This window comes from Vigna unguiculata, chromosome 11 (genome assembly GCF_004118075.2).
Source record: "Vigna unguiculata cultivar IT97K-499-35 chromosome 11, ASM411807v1, whole genome shotgun sequence".
NCBI lineage: Eukaryota > Viridiplantae > Streptophyta > Magnoliopsida > Fabales > Fabaceae > Vigna > Vigna unguiculata.
In genome coordinates, this window is record NC_040289.1 from 35,626,634 (window position 1) to 35,647,913 (window position 21,280).

A 21,280-nucleotide genomic window follows, 5' to 3' on the forward strand; every position below is an offset into this window, starting at 1 on the left:
TATAAATCAGTTAAAAATAAAAACTATATAAAAAAAAATACAAGTTAATTTATGAAAAATTAATTTTATGTCGATATATTAATGTAGATATTAATACATAATAAATGTATTCATTAATTTTTTTTTTGTAAAAATGATCACAATGATAAACATGTTTGTGTATGTCATATAGCTAACTTTTGTTAAAAAATAACTTGTTAAATCGTTCTGAATAATAAATACAAATAAAATTCGTAAAATGTTAATGTTGAATAAAAAAACAAAAATATTTTGCTGAGGTATGTGGATGACTCATTAAGAAACTAATGATATTTTATTAAAAAGTAACGAATACTCTGAGTTCATAAAAAAAAATAGATTACATTAAACCCCGTCGTTGCATGGATATTATGGTAGTTGTTTTTTATGATAGAAAAAAACACAGTTCTTACTTCTTAATGCTAATTGCTAACTTTTTATATAGAATATATTAATGAAAATACTTATATGATAATAATTTAGTATATTTCGATATGTTATTCTTTAAAATACTTATTCCTTATAAATAAATATAATATAGAAAACATTACTATTAACATATTAGATTTCTATTTTTAAAGAATATAAAATGACATAAATTAACAAAGTAATGACATATATTGTAGTTACAAAAATAATGAGAAACAGCCATATGCATTGTTTCTTTTCTGAAGGGGGAAAAACGAGTTGGTGGACACAAATCATGTGAATTGTTGCATAAAAACGTATATTAAATTTTGTCATAAACTTAGTTTTCATATAATAGATTACATTACATATTAGGTTAAATTAATTAATGTTGTAATCAACATTAGCATCAATATAGTTGATAGATAGATAAATTTCTTTCATATATGTTTGTATATATTTAGAATAAATGAATATACTTCACACATCATTAGTCTTTATGTTTAAAAGAAGTTAGTATTTACTATATATAAAAAGACTAGTACTTGACTATTGATTAAGGAATATTTTTAGTGTAAGAAAAAGTAAACACGGTAAATCAAATTATATCAAATTATATGTATTTCCCCTTAATGTTGTTGTGATAATTAATCCTTCCTTGTTAGAAAATTTGTCGATTTTCTTAATGTGTACTCGTAGCATTAATCTCATTATATGTTTTTTAAAAAAATGATGAATGAAATACTAACTGTATTGAAGATAATTTTGAAAAAAAAAATAAATGTAGTCATGAATATTGTGTTCTAGGAAATTACAATGAATACAATAATATCATGTACAATACACTGTTACATGATACAACCATAGACATCAAATTTGTTATTACTCCTACCAGGTAAAATAGCATAGTTAGTTGCTCCCTTTAATCCTTGAATAAACATAAAATGAATCATTTCCCAGAAAGGAACTCAGGTGCAAGGCTAGATAGAAATGAAATTAAGTAGTGAAAAAACCTTGCTGGTGTAAACGACAAAGATTGCAGTGATCCATTAATGATTATTTCAGTGTTCGTTTGAGTAGTTTGACTATTTTCATTGTGAACAGTTGTCACATTCCATCATTTGGTGTCTCCTAACAGAAGGATGGGAAGCGACGGGTAAAAATAAAACAATTTCTGATTAAACTCGAATTGTAGTATCATTGTTACCAAATGCAAGTTTTGTGTATAAGTTATGACTAGGTGAGAGGGAATAGGACATGGATGTTGTTGAATTAAAGGAGTTCAAACAGTACTTTGTTGGACAGTTCAACAGCCCAATGAAAGGCCAGAAGCTCGAATTTTTATTTTCTTTCCTATACTGCTCCATTGGAGATGAGGCAAAACTATAAGGTATTTACATCATAAAATTGTGATGTTGGACCAGAAAAATGGAAGAAGAAAAGAACATTTTTATACTGTGTACTTCTAGTTTGTAGCATAATCATCACCGTTTAGTACTTCCTGCTCTTCAATATTGGCTTCTTCTAGGGTGGCTTGATCTACATTTACAGGAATGCTGATTGGACCTTGTGGGGTTCCGAAGAGTGTAGTAAATATCTGGCGGTGGCATTCATGACAAAAGTATATATAAGTGAAATGGCCTTCATATGGGAGTTTATGTACTGCGGCTCCGGGTAGCACACGGTGCACAAAATCAGTCATTGATGGGGGAACCACTTTATCATCCATTCCCTGTTTAACATTTGCACTACAAGAAGTCATATTTCATCGAACAAAAGTCAACTGCTGGTTAACAAAGAATTAGAGCAAGCAGGTAAAAATGATGAATACACATAAACGAGTAAAGACTTCTTAATTCTAGTTATAAACAACGGCAAGGAAACATCTACAGTAAGGAACCATATCATACATTCACAATTTCATAAATTCTGTTTAGTAGAAGATAAGGTACAGCAATACAACAGCAGAATTGAAAGAAACCAAGAAAACTTGTTGCTTCGTTCCACTCTATGCAACAGATTAATGTTTTCATTCATGCACTCAATAGAGGAGTATGCTACACTATTAAGCCCTATTAGGAACTTAAAACAGCTAAGGTTCCTAGAATGCAGTCATAATAATGATAACTGAAAGGTGGGCGTACTGACCGACAATGGGAGATAAGAAAAGAAAAAAAGTCAAAGCAAGTTGCTTTAATATAATATAAAAGGGAATAAGATGTAATATGGTTTTAACATTTAGGACCAACTGGTCAAAATGGACAAATTAGCTTTTAGAGCTTCTAAAATGAATTCAAAAGACAAGAAAGCAATTGAAAATGCTGAAAATCAGCTTGATAATGTTTAGTAGTTTAAATTCAATACATTTAGTGTTTTAGAACATTTGTATATACTAATCAATTTTTAATATTATTATTTGACATACTCAAGTGTACCTACATTCTTATCCAATATTGTATCAAATATATTCCAAACATGCATATTGCATCATTGCCTTTAAGTGATTTGGTTTCATAAGAAACTGGAATTAACCTTAGTGGCTTGTAGGGTTTGGCTATATCTCTAGTTGATGTTCTAACACACCTCCTCATACTAAAGATTGAACATCTCAAGTGTGAGATTGAATGTTTGAAAGTGGTTTGATACCGACCTAATAACAAGTAGCACTATAGACCCAACAAACCTCATTAGAATAAGATTTGATACCATCTTAGAAAGAGAACTTTAAATCTAATTCAATTCTATAAAACCAAATTGATAAGGTAAAGTTTCCATTCACTTATATATTATAATTTGGTTATATCTCTAATTGATGTGTGATCTCCGATAGATTTAAATTAAATTGTTTGGATAGAAGAACACAAGCAAGCAATTCTGATAATATGACTGTATTTATGTGAATGAAACATAGGTGCACTCACTTGCCATATATGTATAGGGCCAAGAAATCCTATATATTCCTGAGTTTCAGTGAACATTGATTTCAGCCAACTGAGTAACTCACTACTCGGTTTCCTCTTCTGCAACTTGAGGTCCGAAAGGCTGAAACCCCAATTTGAGACCTGCAAAGCAGCTTCCTCCACAAAGGGTTTCACATTTCTTTGTCTGGTTGATTCCTCCACATCCCTTTGCCAGAATTCCTCATAAATTGGATCTTCCATCAGTGCTTTATCCTGAAAGGGACATTGCAATCTTGCATGAGTCAATGCACATGTTTAAAAAAAAAAACTCCTGGAAAAGCATGGGCCATCAGAACCTGCTTTTGGTGACACAAATTTACATTGCTATCAATTTCAACCAAACTCCAGTAATAATTTTTGCTTTAAATCACAGAACAGAGCTAAACGATATTTGAAAATGTCAAGAATTTCTTTAGCAATTGTGCAAAGCCGTCTCATCCATATACTGATCAGTTAATTGGCACAACTCTAATGTTTAGTCTATCTAACTGAATACAGGTGACAGTCATAAAGTGGACCATCAACAAAAATGTTAAATGTTTGAAGTCATATATGGATGTCACATATCAGTATTTGCCTCCTCTAAAGTGATAGGTGCAGTTTAAAGGATACAGTACAAAATTATAACCATTGATTTGAAAAATCAACAGTTGAATGTCGTAAAATACATACAACAGTATTTCAAACTATGAATTATAACTATTCCCTCGATTTTCTTACCAAGAGTTCTAATTCTACATTAAGTATGCATCTCACTTTAAAGGAACCAAATTGTAAATATTGGATTTGTTGATTAGAAGATATAAAGGGATAAAAGTTTCCCTTACCCTCCTTCCCAGAGATAACGACAGCCACTTATCAATCTGTCCATGCTTTCCAGACAAGAAGCTTCGCTGATAGAAGAAGGCTAGAAATCTAGGAAACCTCCGGGCTAAGAAGTACAAGAATTTTCTTCTCCGTGTCCATTTGTTCCAAGTTCTTCGTCTCTCTTCCTTCGTCATCATAGGATCATATGGGTTCACCATGGGAGCAAACATGGCCGCACCTGATAATGAACATCCGACAGATTAATTTCTGCTTATTCCCTCTGAAAAACTTGATTATATTGTTGCAGCCCATTACACACATATATTACCAAATATATTTTCCAAAAAGCAGTACTTTCAAAAGGATGCAAAAAGTTATGACAACCCTCTTTGATCAATTTGTTCAATTGTTTTAAATGAGGGAAAAGAACAAAAAGGCCTAAATGAAATGAAAAATAGAGCAATAAAACATAAAGTAAATGGCTAAAAAGCTACAAAATTTGTGACATGAACTGTATCAAAAGTTGCATGACAAAAAAAGAAAAAAGCACACGACAAAAAAAAAAATACCAGCAAGCCTATCAGGAATGTATCTAAGTGCAGCCCAAGCATGCATACTCCCGCTTGAATAACCAACAACCCAAAACTTGTTCACACCGAGAGCATCCGCTAAACATGCCATATCTGTTGCCGAGGATTCCAGGTTCCGGTTGGGGTGAGGATCACTCTCACCAAAACCAGGAAGATCATACGTCAACAAACGAATACCAAACTCTTCCAGCAGAGAATCTTTAACTCCAGGAATCCCTAATTCCAAAGAAGATGTCAAGAAACTATGAATAGAATTAAAAAACTATACCTCAAACAGGTCTCTATGTCTCACCCCAATCTCTACATAAACAAATTAGCAAAGTTCAATTACTTCTCATGTAAAGACTAGTTGTGACCCGTGGTCAGAGTAGGGTTGGACCACGAAACAACTTCTCCTCACATAAGATCACAAAAAATTAACAGCAACTAAAGCTAACAATTCAAAAGAAAATCAACCTGCAAGCCGGGAGGAAAGAAAACTATGAGGAGCAATGATGGAAAACCTAGCTTTCTGAGACGAAACACCTTGCTCCTTATACGCCATGTACCGTCCGTCAGGAAGCACAACGCGAGAAGCACTAGGAGGATGCAGAAACACCTGCTTCACCGGCGGCGCGTCCGGATCACGCTCAAAATTCACATACAAAGCTAGAAATAAAAACAAATCAATCATACTCAAACACCACAGACAGCATTAACAACTTCCACGAAGCTAATCCCAACCTGATCCAAAAGCGAGCTTCCAAAATATTAAATTGATTCCGTTACATTGAAATTGAAGTCGATTACCTAAGAACGCGAGAAGGAAAACGAAGAAAATGACGGACCAAGCGTGAAGAGGATCCTTATCCTCTGGCAAATACTCGTTGAAGAAGCTCAATTTGGCGAAAAGCTTGGCACAGGGTCCTCTGAGTCTTTTTCCAATGTAGGAATCTCTCCCTAAGTTTTTGACGATAAATGAATCTTCATTGACCAAACTCTGCTTGACTATGTCTCTGCAACCTTTTCCGAACTCCACCGTCATCTCCGCCACCCCAACCATGAACTCTCTCGCGCACTCCTTCATCTTCACCCACTCCATCACGCTTCACTCGCTCTCTTGTTTTCGCCAAACAATCACATTCTGGAAGAAAACGGGGGGAAAGTAGACATGATTGGAGCAGAAAAGTGAAGATTTGAGTTTGGATTGGAGAAAGGGAAAAGGAAAAAGTTACAAATCAGGTATTTATTACTAATATTTATTTTGCTGTTGTTTATATAGAATGGAGTTGGAATTGTGATGGGTTAATGCTGACAAAGAAATGGACCCAAGAAGAAGAAGAAGAAGAAGAAAAACAGTAGTGAGTGAGAAAAATGGGAGTGGCTTTTGGTGGTTTGGAATTTGGATGGGGACGTTGCGCCACCAAAGCACCTTTTCTTTAACCGTTACTGCTCACGCTATTACCCTTTCAAGGCTCTGTTTATTACTTCTAAAACATGTTTCTCAGAAATTAATTACTCTAATCTATATTCTATATCATATATTCAAAGATAATCAATGATGTTAAACCACTTCATAATCTTTCTTTCAAAAGTGACAAAACTGAAAAGTTTTCATTTTGGTGAGGCGTCTTTGCGGTGGAATGACGCTCACTGAACGCTGCACGGATCGTCGCCACGTGTCACCGTTTTCTTAGTTTAATTTATAAAATTCACATCTCAGGACAAATTTCTCCCCCACTACTCTTAGAAAATAAATAAATTTTTTTTAATGATGTATGATATATTTTTTTAAAATTTTTAAATATTTTTCTTGGAAAATGTTCACATAGATGTTTGTCCAATCACTTCTTATAGGAAAAAAACGTCCATGTAATTTTTCTTTTGTTGGATATTTGTTATTGTTTTTGTAAATATTTAATACGATGAGATAATTTTTCGTTACGTTATGAATTATTCTTATTTCTTTTATCATCCAAAGTTTTGATAAATAAATAAGTCTTCAAATACTTTTTTGTCGCTACTTTAGCTTATTGAAAGATCCTTTTTCGTCTTCCAATAGAGACGTATTACTCGATGTAGGTAGAGGAATTGAAAAGTCAAATAATTATTCTAACTAGTACTTATTAGTATTGAAGTATAATATCATTTTTTTAAAATATGTATTATTTATCTATTCAAATATAACTTTTTGTATTTTTAAAGGGTTAAATATATTTTTTCTCATAATTTTAAGTAAATTTTGGAATTAGTTCATTTCAAAATTTTAGATCAATTTAGTATTTCATTTTTCAAAATATGTGAAACTAGTTTTTTTAATTAAATTTTGTTAGGTTTATTTAATGTTTCGTATACATTTCAATATTGTATTTAAGTTATTTAAGATTTGATATATTTTTACTTTAATGTTAACTCAAATAAATTTAAGAAAATTTGATTAAAAGAATTAAATATCGATATTTTGAAGAGAGATAAATGATTAAATTGGTTCAAAGTTTCAAAATAAACTAATTTCAAAACTCATTGGAAGTCAATGAAAAAAACATATTCAATTCTTCTTTTAAATACTTTTAAATACGCTTATTTTTGTAATTAAAAAAACAAAAAAAGTAAATGGCATTTCAATACTTGGTTCTGCATGTAATGCCTTTAGACCAAGCCACCTTAAGAACTGAGAACCAATTTTTGTGGTCTTAAAAAAGAAAACGAGGTAACGAATTGTCTACGAATATGAAGGAAAAATTATAGAAACAAAATAAACAAATATTTGTACGGATAAAATATTTATTAAAAATAGCTAAAGTTTTCTGTGCAAATTACTATTTTAACACCACTTGGTTGCAATCTTAATGTCGTTCTCATCTCATGGACCATTTGATTTAAAAGTTCACCTAATGGGAAATAAAAAATGGAAAACTCAAAATTAATTGATAATAGATAAAGAGAAATACAGAAACTGTAAAAATATAACTATTTTATGAAAAGAAAGAGATGAATGAAAACTTCTCAATGAGTGTTTTTTGTAGTTGATGGAATTTGTAGATAATTTCACGTAAATCATGAGACTAATTTAAAAAATAATAATAATAAGATACTTGTTGTAAGAGTCAATTTCCCCACATACAGCTTTTGTTCTATGAGTATGTCAAGAAATAAGATTTTGATATACTTGAATAGATTTCTTTGTACGCAGAAGAAAACAAGAAACGAGTGTGTTTTTTTTTTAAATATATATAATTTTTGTTTACAAAGTGACATATATTAAGTTAGTTTTAACTTAAGAAAATATAATTTCTTTATTTATTTTTATTTACTGTCTTTAAAATATCGTTAATAAAAGTGTTAGTATATATTTCAACAAAATTGTACCGAAAAACATAAAATTATGGACCTACAAAATTTTTCAATAACTATAAAAATTTTGTTAATAATTAAAATTATTAACAGATTTGGTAAAATACTTTTAGATAAATTTTGTCAATATTTAGAAAATTTTATTTAATGATTAAAAATTTAAAATTTATCAATAATTATTTATTAATAAATATTTTGATTTTCTTTTACTATTTTTTTTTTCTTATTTTTCTTTTTCTTCTTCAACTTTTCCTTTCTCCTCTTTTCCTGTACTTCCTCCTTTTTCTGTTCTTCTTCCCTTTTCTTTTTTCTTTTAATTCATTTTAATTAATTCATAACAAATATTTTTCAATAAAAAATTTAGTATCAATTTCACTGACAAACTTTAGAAAAATTTAATTACCAATAAATTTAAGAAAATTTAATTATCGACTAATGTTAAAAAATTTAATTAACAACAACTTAAAAAAATAATTAACAATGGATTTAACAATAAATTTTTAAAAATACATATCGATGAAATTATCAAAAAATTGTAAAAATATATAATTATCAATATATATTAGTGACTGTGGTATCCCATTTAAGTAGATTAATTCTACTGAATAATCACGTCACATAATTATATCATTAAACAGGGCAATCAAAAGAAGTACTTAAGGAAAACACGGTTACAGTCATCCATAAACATGTAAAGGTCTTAGGTAGAATCACAGTGCCTTAAACCACAAATAAAACCAAAGGAAAAGATAGTTTTTCAAAAGAGACAGATCCTAAAATAAGAGTTTTATAACAGCTCTAGGGCCAAAACGTCACTCCTAGGAGCCACATGAAACCGGTCCAGCTATGCAGCATCGTTGCCCCCATCGAATCTACCATCAGGATTTGCCCCATCTGCTCCCACCAAGAGGTGATCATCACAAAAGGAAAAGCAAAACAAGAACACACACAGAATGAAAGGGGTAAGCTAGTGCAAACGTCATTAACATATTATAAAATACGTACAAGGCAAAGCAGATTATTAACAATTAACTTATAAACATTCCAATCATGTGAGGGCAGACAAATGCAAGTTCCTACGACTCGATATCCGGATCATACACTTGATATAGAATTTTAAAGGAAGTATGCACCTGTGCTGGTTTCTAAACTCTGCAGAGTCTAGACACAAGGGGTTATCACCCAACCACACACAGGGTTAATCCTTTAATGTCTCGGGCCCAAACTGTCTCAAGACTAGGACCTCCTGCCACTCTCACCACATAAACCATTCTGCTCTACGTGAGCGTGAATGTCTATTAGAGTTCAAGATACCTTCCTTTATCTAGACATCTCCTATATCAAGGTATACACTAGGCATGCACTTATACATACATACATACATATATATATATATATCACTAGGAGTTTCCCATGAAACTCCCTCTCAACACATATCACATGCCTATCCATCACCCAAATTCAATGCATTCCAATCACTCAAGGATATCATGTTTCTGGACTCATGCTCATCACATGCATAACAATATACCTTCCAACATCAAAGACATAGATCATACATAACAACAATTTCTTTTCAGTCCCATTCAAGTACACATACCAAGCATGATCACATACTATGAACAAGGAAAGTAATAAACATAAGCATGGAGTAGCATCAGCCAACATGGCAACCCTTGTCACGAATTCTCGCCTAAGCTGAAGGTCCTCGCCCAGGCGTTTTCGCTCAGGCGACCCCTTCTCGCCTAGGCGAGGGTCCAACAGTGGCCACTACAAGAATTTCATCGAATTCTCGCTCAAGCGACAGTGTCTCGCCTAGACGAGACTGTGCCTCGCTCAAAAACCATGCCTGTCGCCTAGGTGACCACTCGAGGTGAAATTCAGGGGTGAGTCCCTGTTATTCTCGCTTAGGCGAGGGTTACCCGCTTAGGCGAGATTAGCAGGTTTCTCACCTGCCAGCACATGCATTTTCTCATTCGATCAAACACACACACCCAGCAACCAGTTTCATACATCAAACAATAAGGTTCAAGCACCAAAGACACAAGAATAGTCCAAAATAGGTAAAAGCGCTAAGGCTATCTTTTCTATCAACTGGTATCTCGTTTCTGCGCTCTGCAATACCCGGCTGATAAAGTACACACGTCACTGCTCCGAATTTTCTTGCACTAAGGCCGCGCTGATCGTGTCGTCCGAGACTGACAGGTATAACTGTAGGGGCAGTCCCTCAACCGGTCGGCTCATTATCGGGGGACTGCTGATCATCACCTTTATCAGCTGAAATGCCTCCTCGCATTGACCGTCCCACTTATCTTCTGTCTGCTTCTTCATGATCTTGAGGATCGGCTTAATCTTCTCTGCCAGCTTGGGCAGGAAACGCGCAAGGGATGTCAGACGCCCAACCAACTGTTGGATCTCCTTTAGATTTCTAGGACTCCTCATCTCAGCAATGGTGGCGCACTTGTCAGGGTTGGCTTCGATTCCCCACGCGGTCAGCATGAACCCCAGGAATTTGCCGGCCGGGACTCCGAACACACACTTCTCTGGGTTGAGACGCATGTTGTACTTGCACACTCGGTGGAAGACCTCCTTGAGTTCGCAAACGTGACGCTCGACCGTCTGTGACTTTACGACCATGTCATCTACATACACTTCCATGGAGCGACCGATCTGCCCCCTGAAGACCCGATCCATAAGCCTTTGGTAGGTCGCCCCCGCATTCTTTAGGCCGAACGACATGACCTCATAGCAGAAGTTGGCTTGATCGGTGATGAATGCCATTTTAGACCTGTCTGGACCATACATAGGGATCTGATTATACCCTGAGTATGCGTCCAGAAAGCTAAGAAAATTGTGCCCCGAAGCTCCATCTACCAGCCGATCGATGCTAGGCAAAGGGTATGTGTCCTTCGGGCACGCCTTGTTGAGATCGGTGAAGTCTGTACACATCCTCCACTTCCCGCTCGTCTTCTTCACCATTACCACATTCGCCAGCCACGTGGTGTACTTGATTTCTTTTATGAAGCCTGCCCCCTCCAGCTTCTTCACTTCTTCTTCGACCGCTCTTCTTCGCTCTTCCCCTATCTTTCTTTTCTTCTGGGTGACCGATCGGGATTCCTTGAATATTGCCAACTTATGGGACATTACGTCAGGATGGATGCCCGGCATGTCAATGACGACCATGCAAAGAGGTCTCGGTTCTCCAAGATGACCGCGCCCAGGAGTTCCTCCTCGTCCGGCTTCAGAGCTCCCCCTATCTTTGTGATATGACTTGGTTGCGTCCCGATCGAGATCTCCTTGGTATCTCCACCAGGTTGAATCCGATCCTCAGTGTTTGTTCGGGGGTCGAGATCAGTCATGACGACCTCCGATCGGTATTGTTTTCTGATCCACCAGAACCTTCCCGATTCCATACTCTGCTACCTCGATGGAGATGACCATAGGATCGTCATGATCGGGATCGGGCGCCTTGAAGTCCTCATCGGTGAAGGTGATGGGGGGACATCGATCTCACCTTCTTCTCCACCAAATGGACCGACTTGAGTGCCCGGACATGCCTCTTCCGGCGGATTAGCTCGATCCTCCTCCGGCGAACCCACCTGAGATTGTGTTGATGTAACCCCTCAGGGGTTTGTCTCTGCTCCGGCTACGGCTTCTCCTCAGACTTCGGTGGGCTCTAGACGACTCCCTCCTTCGCCTATCGCGCTCGCTTTCTTGCCGCTTCTCCCACCTGGCATGGGCTTGTCTTCGTGCCAGGCTTCTGTTCCCGATCGGGCTGCGCTGGGGACGGTCCTGCTGAATGTATTTCTTCAGGTGCCCTTGGCGAATTAGTTCCTCAATCTTGTCGCGGAGCGTATGGCACTCCTCAGTGGTATGGCAGATCGTCCGATGGTACTGGCAATGCTTGCTGCCATCGGCGTCGGGAGATGGGGGTTTCTTTATGGACGCTGGAAGTGAGTCGGCGCTGAAGGCTTCTTGGAGGATCTTCGCCCGGGGAACGGCCAAGTGGGTATAAGTGGTGAATTTGGGCGTTCTTTTCTCGTTAGGTCGAGCCAGAGGTTTGCTCGGTCGGGGAGCGCTTTTTTGTGATGTTGCATCTTCCTTTGCCCTCTTCTTCACCCTAAACTCCTGCATATCCTCCATCTGGATGAACTTGGTCGCTCGCTCCCTCATCTCATCCATCGTCTTTGGCTTCTTGCGGCTGATCTTATCTGCGAACACACCTGATTGTGATTGCAGTCCGTACGAAAAGTGATGCCGAGCGATCTCATCACTAAGGTCTTTTATCTTGACCGACATGCAGTTGTATCGATCGAGATAACTCCTGAGCGACTCCCCATCTTCCTGGCGGATGTTAACTAAGTTATCTACCGTCAGGATAGCCGGCCTCAGAGGGGCAAACTGTGTGCTGAACCTAGCCTTCAGAGTGGCGAAGGAGTCGATACTGTTGACCGGCAGCTCAAAGAACCACTCCAACGCCTCTCCCGTCAGGGAGGTCGAGAAAACGCGACACCAGATCGGGTCGCTCATAACATGGAACATCATTTGGTGGATGAAGACCCGCATGTGATTATCAGGATTTGTCGTCCCGTCATACTTGTCGAACGTCGGCATCTTCCATCTATCGGGCAACGGGGTCTCCAATATGAATTGAGTGAACGGGAAATTCCCCGACGCTTGGATCGGGTGTCGGGAAAGGACCAATCCCTCGTTGGCCGCCGAACTCTCTGCCATCGTGTGAGATATGTTTCTCCCCGACGCCTGCGTCTTTTCCACTCTCGGAGGCTGTGATTGCTCATGCCCTGGGGGAGGTAGGCGACTTTCTACCCGCTCGGCTTCCCGATGTTGCTGCAACCTACTTAGTTTGAGTGGGTCGGGCATAGTAGGGGTTGAAGGAATGGCCTCTTCCTTTCACGGAAGGGCAGCGTTTTCTTCTCGCAGAACTTGCATCTGCACCTCATAGTTCCTCTGCATCTCATCCATCCTCTGCTGCATCGCCCTGATCATTTCTCTAGTGTCCGCCTGATCATCAGCCATCCTTCCTCCGTCAGCGTTGCTCGTTCGGTTTCTTGTGGTCACCATAAGGGTATAAGGTCTATAGGCGACTGCTCGGTCCCACGGTGGGCGACAAAATGTTTCGGGTGTAGGAACCAAGAGCCTACTAAGAACCTCTTCAACTTTCCTCCTTTCTTCCTGAAATCTCATCTCTTCACAATAACAGTGACTTCTTCTCCAAGTAATTTATCTCCTTGTTCGATCGGTTGAACAGACGATCGGGGTACCTGTCTAAAAGGCTCTGATGCTTAAGTCAGTTGATAGGCCGATCGGTGTATAATTGTAACTGCAGTAATAAATACAAAATTCAGATCCTTACCAACCTACCTCTGGGCCCTATTTATAGTTTCCAGTGTGGGCCTGTGATTAAGATTCCTTAATCACGGCCCAATGATCCTCTAATCAAAATTAATGACTTGTTTAACGTTAATTAATCCAGTTGACTGGTTTCGTTTGGCCGTTCGACTGGTGGCCGCTTGGCTAGGCTGGCTGTCTTATGACTTTAACAACCTTAAGTGAATTATTAATCTATATACCCGATCGACCGATGGTCACGTATAAGGAGCTACGCGAATCACGTAGGAGACCGATCGACCGATTGATTTCTATGGGTTGATGCACGATCGTCCTGGGACCGATCAATCGATTATCCTTTATAAGTTAAGGCGTTGTTCGTGAGGGACCGAGCGACCAATAGTCCTTTGCAAAGTAATACGTAACTCATACGTAAGGCCGATCGACCGATGGACGTGAATGGTTCGTTTGTGAGACTGATTGACCGACGGTCCCTTATAGAGTACCATGTAACTCGTACTTAGGGCCGATCAACCGATGGTCCTATATAGTTCATCTATGGGGCCGCTCAACTTCTGGACATGTTTTATATACAAGCCCTCCAGGCCTTGTTCGATAGACAGGAGGACTGCACATGGCCGATGGCCCAATGGGGCGCACAGTACAGTAACTGTTATTGCAAAAAGTTGAATGAAGGTAACATTTAATGATTCTCCTATAGTGATAGTGTATAAATATATTTATAGACCTAAAAACAACTATTATTATCTATCTTATTATGGTAATGGAATAATAGGTCTTGTAAAGCAAGATGGAACACAATTAAGATATTTTATCCCAGGTGAGCTTTATTCAATTTCCATTTCCAGAATCAAAAACATCAAACTTCTTATACTTGCTCTAAGACCGAAATTTGTTATTTTGAGAACAAAAAGTTTGATATATTTGGTTTTCAGAATTAGACTCGAGGCCTACCTAAAATAAAAAAAACCCTAATTTTATTTCATCTTCTTCAACAACACCCACTACCCCTAAATAATAAAGTGGATAATAACTATTTCTAAATCTATAAATATAATTCTAGACCATCATAAGATGTTTCAAACTTAAAACTCTATTCAGCTTTTACAGACACTAACCATCGGACACTTATCACCAACCCGTGCCCAGATAACTGTAACTCTAAATTTCTGAATAAAAAAATGATGATTTTTCAATGATAAGGCAAATAATACAGGAAGCTAGAAGAAGATTACACATTACATCTCAACCATAACATTTTTGTATTTCTTCGTCACTAACTTATCTAAAACCGTCAAAGAAAGTCACATCAATCGTGTTCGTGTGTGCCCATTTTCCCTATCAGTAACTTCATCGCAATTTCGTTGAAGTATGATGATACTAGGAGTGAAAATAATTGTTTTTCAACGTATTCATAGGCGACCAAGTTAACATTAAAATAACATCATCATATACTTCGTTGTCCTTTTGGTTGATTTGTCTGAAGACATTGTACTCATTCAAAAAAGTGTTTTTTAAGCAAAGCCAAAGGAAACTGAAAAGAGTAAATTGAGGGAAATAAAAGATTTTATTTCATTTTTAAATGCACTGAGGGAAGGACGCACTGGGCTACAGTGTATTGACAAAAAAAATGGAGCTTGGCTGAGTGTAAAATTAAATGGAGAGATAAATAAGGAGAGAGAAAGTAAAAAGACAGACAAAACTTTGCTAAGTAATATATTTAGGATATACGAATATTTACTAGATGTAGAAGGAGACCATCAACCTGATCAATCAGTCAGCTGCTTAGTAACCATCATAATAATCAAAGTCATCCAAAGGGATCATCATCCTCGTCGTCATCCTCGTCCAGATCTCTCTCCTCCAACCAAATATTCTCCTCCACCCAGAGTGGGCAAGAACACGTTGCTCTTTTGTTCTTCCACTCAGCACCACAGTTATAGCAAAATTCAAAACCACATCTGCAATCACAAGAAATACGGGGAATTATATAAAATAAAAACATGCATTAGAAGTGAAAGTAGCAATGGGCCAACATATTATTGCTCCCGTGATGATGTTGCGATTCAACACTAATTACTTGCTTCTTCTTCATTCATCCAAATAAGAAAACTACTTACGTAATATGCATGTTACAAACTAAGGTTCTTAGTTTGAGTCATCTCTACTGCAATGACAATGAGAACTATTTTTCTAATCATATGTTCAAAGGAAAATTTTATCGTACTTCTATAACCAATTATACTTTATGATACTGAATGCTGGCCCTTAAAGGCACAACTGCAAAAAAGAAAAACTGATAGTAGCAGAAGCTAGTATGATCAGATGAATGAGTACCATCATATTTTACGAAAATATTGATGTGGGTACCGATCATAGAATAGATAAGAGAACATTGGTTAATGTGACTAGGCCCAATTCGTCACAAACAAAGAATGCCTATGGAAACACCAGTAGGGATGATAGATTGAATGAATTTTAACTATATGAAGTGGTTAGAGGAAAACCAATAAGGACATTGGAGAGAATTAATAACGGGTCTCACAATAAACCATATCCCTGAAAATTAAGATTTTGACCGAGCTCATTAAAACATTGTGTAAGCCATGTACTCAACATTGCCTAGTGTGAAAAGCTGTTGTCCATATTTAATATTAGTTCTACAAAAAAACACTGAGATTTCAGCATTCTATCATACACACATATAGCAGAATGATCAAATTATTACACTGATGTAACTTTTACCAAACCAAATATTACAACTGTCAAAAACTCTATATAAAAGTTAATTTTGTTGATCCAGCTGTTTCCATCCCTCCTATATCTATCTATGTGCGTGTGTGTTTTGAAATTCAGTCAGGTTATTAAAGATTACATGTACTCCACATCACCCATCCAATTGTGCTTGCTTCTTGTATAGCATAGACAAATTGAAACTTACTCTCTGCTATCAGTTAAATTTTTAGTTAAACACAAGTTTTTTTGAGTCTCATTTTTATTCCATTAGTCTCTCATGAATTTGCAATTTTCAATAACTTTTAACTAATAGTATAGTGTACTAGTAAAACTCTGTTACTACAAATGCGCCTCTATAAATAACTAAAAAACTAAATGTAGGTTAATTGTTAACAGTTATGTGTACAGGGAATTGTATACGCTCCCTTTCCATTGCTAGGAAAAAGGAAAAATAAAAGTATTCGAAAGAAGATAAAACTAAGCACGTATTATTACTATACCTGCAAGTCATGTGATAGCAACCTTCAGCAAGTTCAATCATATGGTTACACTTCACGCACTGCCGCCACAGGCTCGTTGATGCCAGAGACTTCAGCTTCAAATCTTCAGCAGGAGGGTTGGGATTCAACATTTTGTAAATAAAACATGGCATACCACTATGCCAAGGGACCTTGCAGTTAAAACAGAAAAGGCCATGACAGTTTAAGCATTTTTTGGCCCCCGACAGTACAGATCCACCAATAAGATTTTTCGAGTACTCAAAGACCTGAGTTTTTGTCATTAATGCAGAACATCGTGGATAAGGGCAGTAAACTTTTTCAGTAACAGGAATTGAAGCTTCCAAATTCCGTTGACGCATGGTATCAATTAAATTTTGAGTCAAGAACTTCTGGCAGCTGTCAACCAGAAGCTCAGACTTGCATCCCTCATGAGGGCACTTAGGCGCAATTCCATGAAGCAACTTCACCTCAACATGTTGTTTCATGCAAGAAAAGCAATAGCGGTGTTGACATCCATCAACTGAAAAAATCTGACTGGCATCAGTATCCTCCAAACATATAGCACAGGTTTCATTCAAACTCCTCGTACTCCCAGGTTCAGTGGGTCTCATAGACTGAGACACAATGGCATCTCTCGCAAGCTTAAATGCAAACTTGACATCATTTCTGGCCAAAAGCCTTGAATCACAGTATGTAAACTTCAATTGAAGCACACGAATTTGATCAACCAACATGGCAATCTTCCGCTGCCTTGCAGACCATTTTCCTCTCACCTACCACAAAAACCAAAAAAAAAAAAACAAGATATCAAAACCCTAACAAAAAAACATAACATCATATCATCTCACTCATTGGTTCCCACCTTCCTAAAACCACCACCAAACAATGAAATTTCAGCCACATCATAATCCAAACACCCAATCTTTAATGGATCAACAATGACGTCTATTATCAGAACAAATTCTCCAAATCAATTCAACAATGAAAGAATTGCACGTGTTTGTATTGGTGCTGACAATTAGCAATTAAAATATTTAGTCTGTAAGACCCTTTTGATCTCTAGTTCAGGTAAATATCACAAAAAAGTGTCTCCTCCCAATGAAAAAAAAAAAGACCACACACATGTCACATTCATAAATGATTAAAAAGGCGCGTATCTTTAACCTTTAACCACAATGATGTTCATAAGGACTCACAAATTGAAGAAGCGGAAGATAATCGGTGTAGTAGGTTATGCGCTTTAAGTTCATAGCAAGGGCCATCTTGAAGGCTTCAATCAACGCCTTCATCTCCACAGCAACCTTGCTAGTGCCATTCCCAATCACCGACTTAGAAACCTCAAATAGCAAATTATTCCTTCCGTCACAGATCGCAACCCCTATCCCAGATAACAGAACCTTCTTCCCCCTCACGGTTTCCTCGCTCACCAAACCCTTCAAGTAAACCCTAACCATCCCTTCCTCCGTCCCCGTCTTACGCGACGACGATGAACCCTCACCGAACGGTTTCTCAAAGTGATCGCCCCACTCTTGCCAATCCGCCTCAGAAATCAACAATAAATCCCTCGCCACCTTCTGGTCGTGAAACCTTCGACTGAGATCGTCCCTCATCTTTTGCATTTCCCTCTCGCTCTGTTCCCTGTCCTTCAACTCGCACTCCACACGCGCCAACTCCTCGTTCTGCAGTGAGGTCAGGTTCACTGCGTCTTCAACTTCAACAATAGGCTGTTCAAGAACGGCGGAGGAAGACGACGGATTCACGGCGAGGGAGACCTCGAGAGCCTCCTGCAATTGGAGGCGAAAGGCAAATTCCAAGTCGGATTCCATGACCTCGGCGGTGGCGAACTCCCGGCGCTGCTCCATCACGAGGGTAAAGTCTTCTCTTAAGTCAATGTCAGAGTAAACAAAGTACGGAATAGAAGAGTGTAGTAGAATTTAAATATCTCAATACAAAATCAAGTAACAAACAGAGTAACAGAATTTAAAATAATTCCTAATTTTCAGCATAAATAAATATGTTATCTTCAAGTATGTTCTTTCAAAATCAATACAAAATATTCCTATATCAAACGATCAAACATAAATTACAAATTTTCTATTTGTTTTAAAGGATAAAGATATATTGCAGTATAAAATACTTTATTCAAAATCAATGTATAAACAATTTTTTATCTTCCAAAACACAAACAAAGAAAATCTGGTGCCTGCATGTGTATAAATAAAAATATTCAGTATTTTTATTTATTTCTGTAAACTCGTGTATACAGGTTTTATATCCATTATTATCTATACAATTAATAACAAAATTATTTTTTATATATAATTTTTTTGGTAGTTACTTTTTAAATTGAAATAGTTATTATTTACATAATAAAAAAGTTATCTATAATAAAATTATTTATTTTATAATTATCTTTTTATAAAAATTATCTTGTAGTTGATTGTATTTTTTATTTTAATAATTAAAAATCATTTTATAATTTAAGAAAGTTTTTACGCACATAATAAAAAATAAAAGAATTATTGTTATGAATATTAGTAAATTATAAAAATAATTATAAAATAAATATAAATATTTTTTTATAGCTTTATTATAAGTGTTTTTTTTAATTATTTTACATATCATTTTGTATAAGTAGTTATTTTAATTTAAAAAATTATATTGGCTAAAATAACATAGTAAAAATATGTATATAAAAAAATAATCCATTTTCATTAAAATAAAAATTATTATTAAATTATTAAGGTAATTAAAAAGTATTTATACAAATAAATAAAAATAATTTTTATATAAAAATTGAGATGAGAACTCTACTAATCTTCCTTCTTAGTATGTTATTTCACTAATTAGATTAAATTATAGAATAATATAATTTTGGTTCGGGTTTATTAAAAAAATTAATATAGTATTTGTTATTACATTTATTAAATTATAATAAATGTATATATATATATATATATATATATATATAAAAGAAAGTAATTATAGTGTCATTTAACATTAGAAAAATATTAAATATCTAGACATAGATAAAATAATACATTCATTATTTTTATTAATCTCTGTTTCTTTTTCATACTATTTTATATAATACTTAATATTACATACATTAAAGTCAGTATTAATTAACATTGTTCATTTTATACATAACAAAAATACAATATTGAATAGGAAAATAAATACATTTGATAAATTATTGTTAAGTGGATAAAACAATGATAAAATGGGATATTTTAACTATATTATTATCGAAATAGGTAAGTTTTAAATTTTTTAACCATATTGGTAAGTCGTATTTGGATTAGTGGTAGACCTAAGGAATAATTTTGAGAATCAAAACGATAAATTTAAAAATTATATATTTATTCATTGTTATTAACACGAGAAAAAAAATATAATTCAGTATATTTATAATTATAACTATAAAATAAATTGTACATATTAAAAGATTCATCTCTCGTTCCTTCAAATTATAATTATTTTTCTTAGATATTTCTTGTTAGTTAAAATAATTATATTTGATATAAACTTTATTTTAAACAAAATTATTCTAATTTTATCTTTTTATGTGTTGAAAATTTTATATTTAAAAAAAATATTTTCATGATTACATTTCAAATTATTAATATGAGAATTTTCACTTGTAATTTATTAAATATTAAAAAATACTTCTTTTACTAAACAATCATATCATTAGTGTGTTATTTCAATTTTCATAAATTTTTTTCTTTATTACTTTTAAAAAATAATCTATTATATAATTACAAAAAGAAAATATAATAATCAAGTCATAAATAAAATCGAGTTACGAAAAAACATATAATAATTAAAAAAAAATTATGTCAACAAAAATTACTATATAAAAGACCTATGAAATAGACTAAATCATCACTGTTGTAATTATTTTTCTTACTACACTTTTATTTTCAACTGCACCCTTTAAGTGAAAGAATAGAAGAGATAGTTCTTCATATTCTGAAAAACTTGTTTTACAAATTAGTTTTGAAAAATTACTTTTGAAATATATTTTATGCATTTTGAAAAGTTTGTTTCAGAAAGTTTATTATATATTTCGAAAAGTTTTTTCCATAATTTTTTTCAAAAAGGTCTTGCACAATATATCTCATATATTGTGGAGAGCGTATTGCAAATGGAAGCAACTTCATATAAAACAAACAAGGATAAAAATGGAATTCCAAAAGAGGATGGGGTGCAAAATCATATGGGTGATGAAAAACAAAACCCGTTTTGCTTGCTTGGAACTAAGAAAACTAGATGGGCTTGAAAGCCCGAAACTCTATTTTGTTTATTATTTTTTGTTTTAGTTGAAGTTCTTCTTTGTTATCCAAGAGCAATCAAATATGAAACTCTCCAAGAATATTTCTTGCAATTTCTAAGAGAACTGAAAGTAATGTATAGTATAAACACATCATTTCAAAAGTATTAATAAGAACAAATTAGAAGTAATGTATAGTATAAACAAATTATGACATTCCTTGAGAATTTCATTGATGTTTTTTTTTTTCTTTCTTTGTTGATTGGATTTTCTTTTTTCATA

At 35.1% G+C, this 21,280-nt stretch overlaps 3 protein-coding genes across 5 annotated transcripts; all 3 read right to left on the reverse strand.

Annotated features, from left to right (window-relative positions):
• Positions 1 to 1,667: 1,667 nt before the first annotated feature.
• Positions 1,668 to 6,250, reverse strand: LOC114169769. 2 transcript variants are annotated; one of them, XM_028055066.1, is made up of 6 exons: positions 5,573 to 5,864; positions 5,240 to 5,431; positions 4,763 to 4,999; positions 4,214 to 4,431; positions 3,348 to 3,599; positions 1,668 to 2,158 (listed from the first exon to the last, which is right to left on the reverse strand). In XM_028055066.1, exons 1-6 carry the CDS (start codon positions 5,862 to 5,864, stop codon positions 1,892 to 1,894), a joined length of 1,458 nt encoding a protein of 485 aa, XP_027910867.1. In that variant the 3' UTR covers positions 1,668 to 1,891. The 2 variants fall into 2 exon arrangements, with proteins under 2 accessions (XP_027910867.1, XP_027910868.1); XM_028055067.1 differs by having other exon boundaries at positions 2,024 to 2,174; positions 5,573 to 6,250.
• A 2,462-nt stretch (positions 6,251 to 8,712) lies between these two features.
• On the reverse strand, positions 8,713 to 18,646 carry LOC114169450. Of its 2 annotated transcripts, none has more exons than XM_028054603.1 (4): positions 17,919 to 18,645; positions 16,723 to 17,495; positions 15,252 to 15,447; positions 8,713 to 9,010 (listed from the first exon to the last, which is right to left on the reverse strand). In XM_028054603.1, exons 1-3 carry the CDS (start codon positions 18,582 to 18,584, stop codon positions 15,297 to 15,299), a joined length of 1,590 nt encoding a protein of 529 aa, XP_027910404.1. In that variant the 5' UTR covers positions 18,585 to 18,645; the 3' UTR covers positions 8,713 to 9,010; positions 15,252 to 15,296. The 2 variants fall into 2 exon arrangements, 1 of the variants encoding a protein (XP_027910404.1); XR_003600938.1 differs by having other exon boundaries at positions 8,716 to 9,010; positions 15,228 to 15,447; positions 17,919 to 18,646.
• LOC114170401 lies at positions 11,687 to 12,997 on the reverse strand. Its single transcript, XM_028055878.1, has one exon. The coding sequence runs from the start codon at positions 12,995 to 12,997 to the stop codon at positions 11,687 to 11,689; it is 1,311 nt and encodes a 436-aa protein (XP_027911679.1).
• Positions 18,647 to 21,280: the final 2,634 nt, after the last annotated feature.

Coding starts and splice junctions, on each gene's coding strand:
- LOC114169769 (XM_028055066.1), bottom strand. CDS start 5,864: ATGGAGTGGGTGAAGATGAAGGAGTGCGCGAGAGAGTTCATGGTTGGG. Junction 3,600..4,213: donor CGTTATCTCTGGGAAGGAGG/GTAAGGGAAACT, acceptor TGTCCCTTTCAG/GATAAAGCACTGATGGAAGA. Junction 2,159..3,347: donor GCCCTATACATATATGGCAA/GTGAGTGCACCT, acceptor AATGTTAAACAG/GGAATGGATGATAAAGTGGT.
- LOC114170401 (XM_028055878.1), bottom strand. CDS start 12,997: ATGCCCGACCCACTCAAACTAAGTAGGTTGCAGCAACATCGGGAAGCC.
- LOC114169450 (XM_028054603.1), bottom strand. CDS start 18,584: ATGGAGCAGCGCCGGGAGTTCGCCACCGCCGAGGTCATGGAATCCGAC. Junction 17,496..17,918: donor ATCTTCCGCTTCTTCAATTT/GTGAGTCCTTAT, acceptor TTTTTGTGGTAG/GTGAGAGGAAAATGGTCTGC. Junction 15,448..16,722: donor TGCTATCACATGACTTGCAG/GTATAGTAATAA, acceptor TTGTGATTGCAG/ATGTGGTTTTGAATTTTGCT.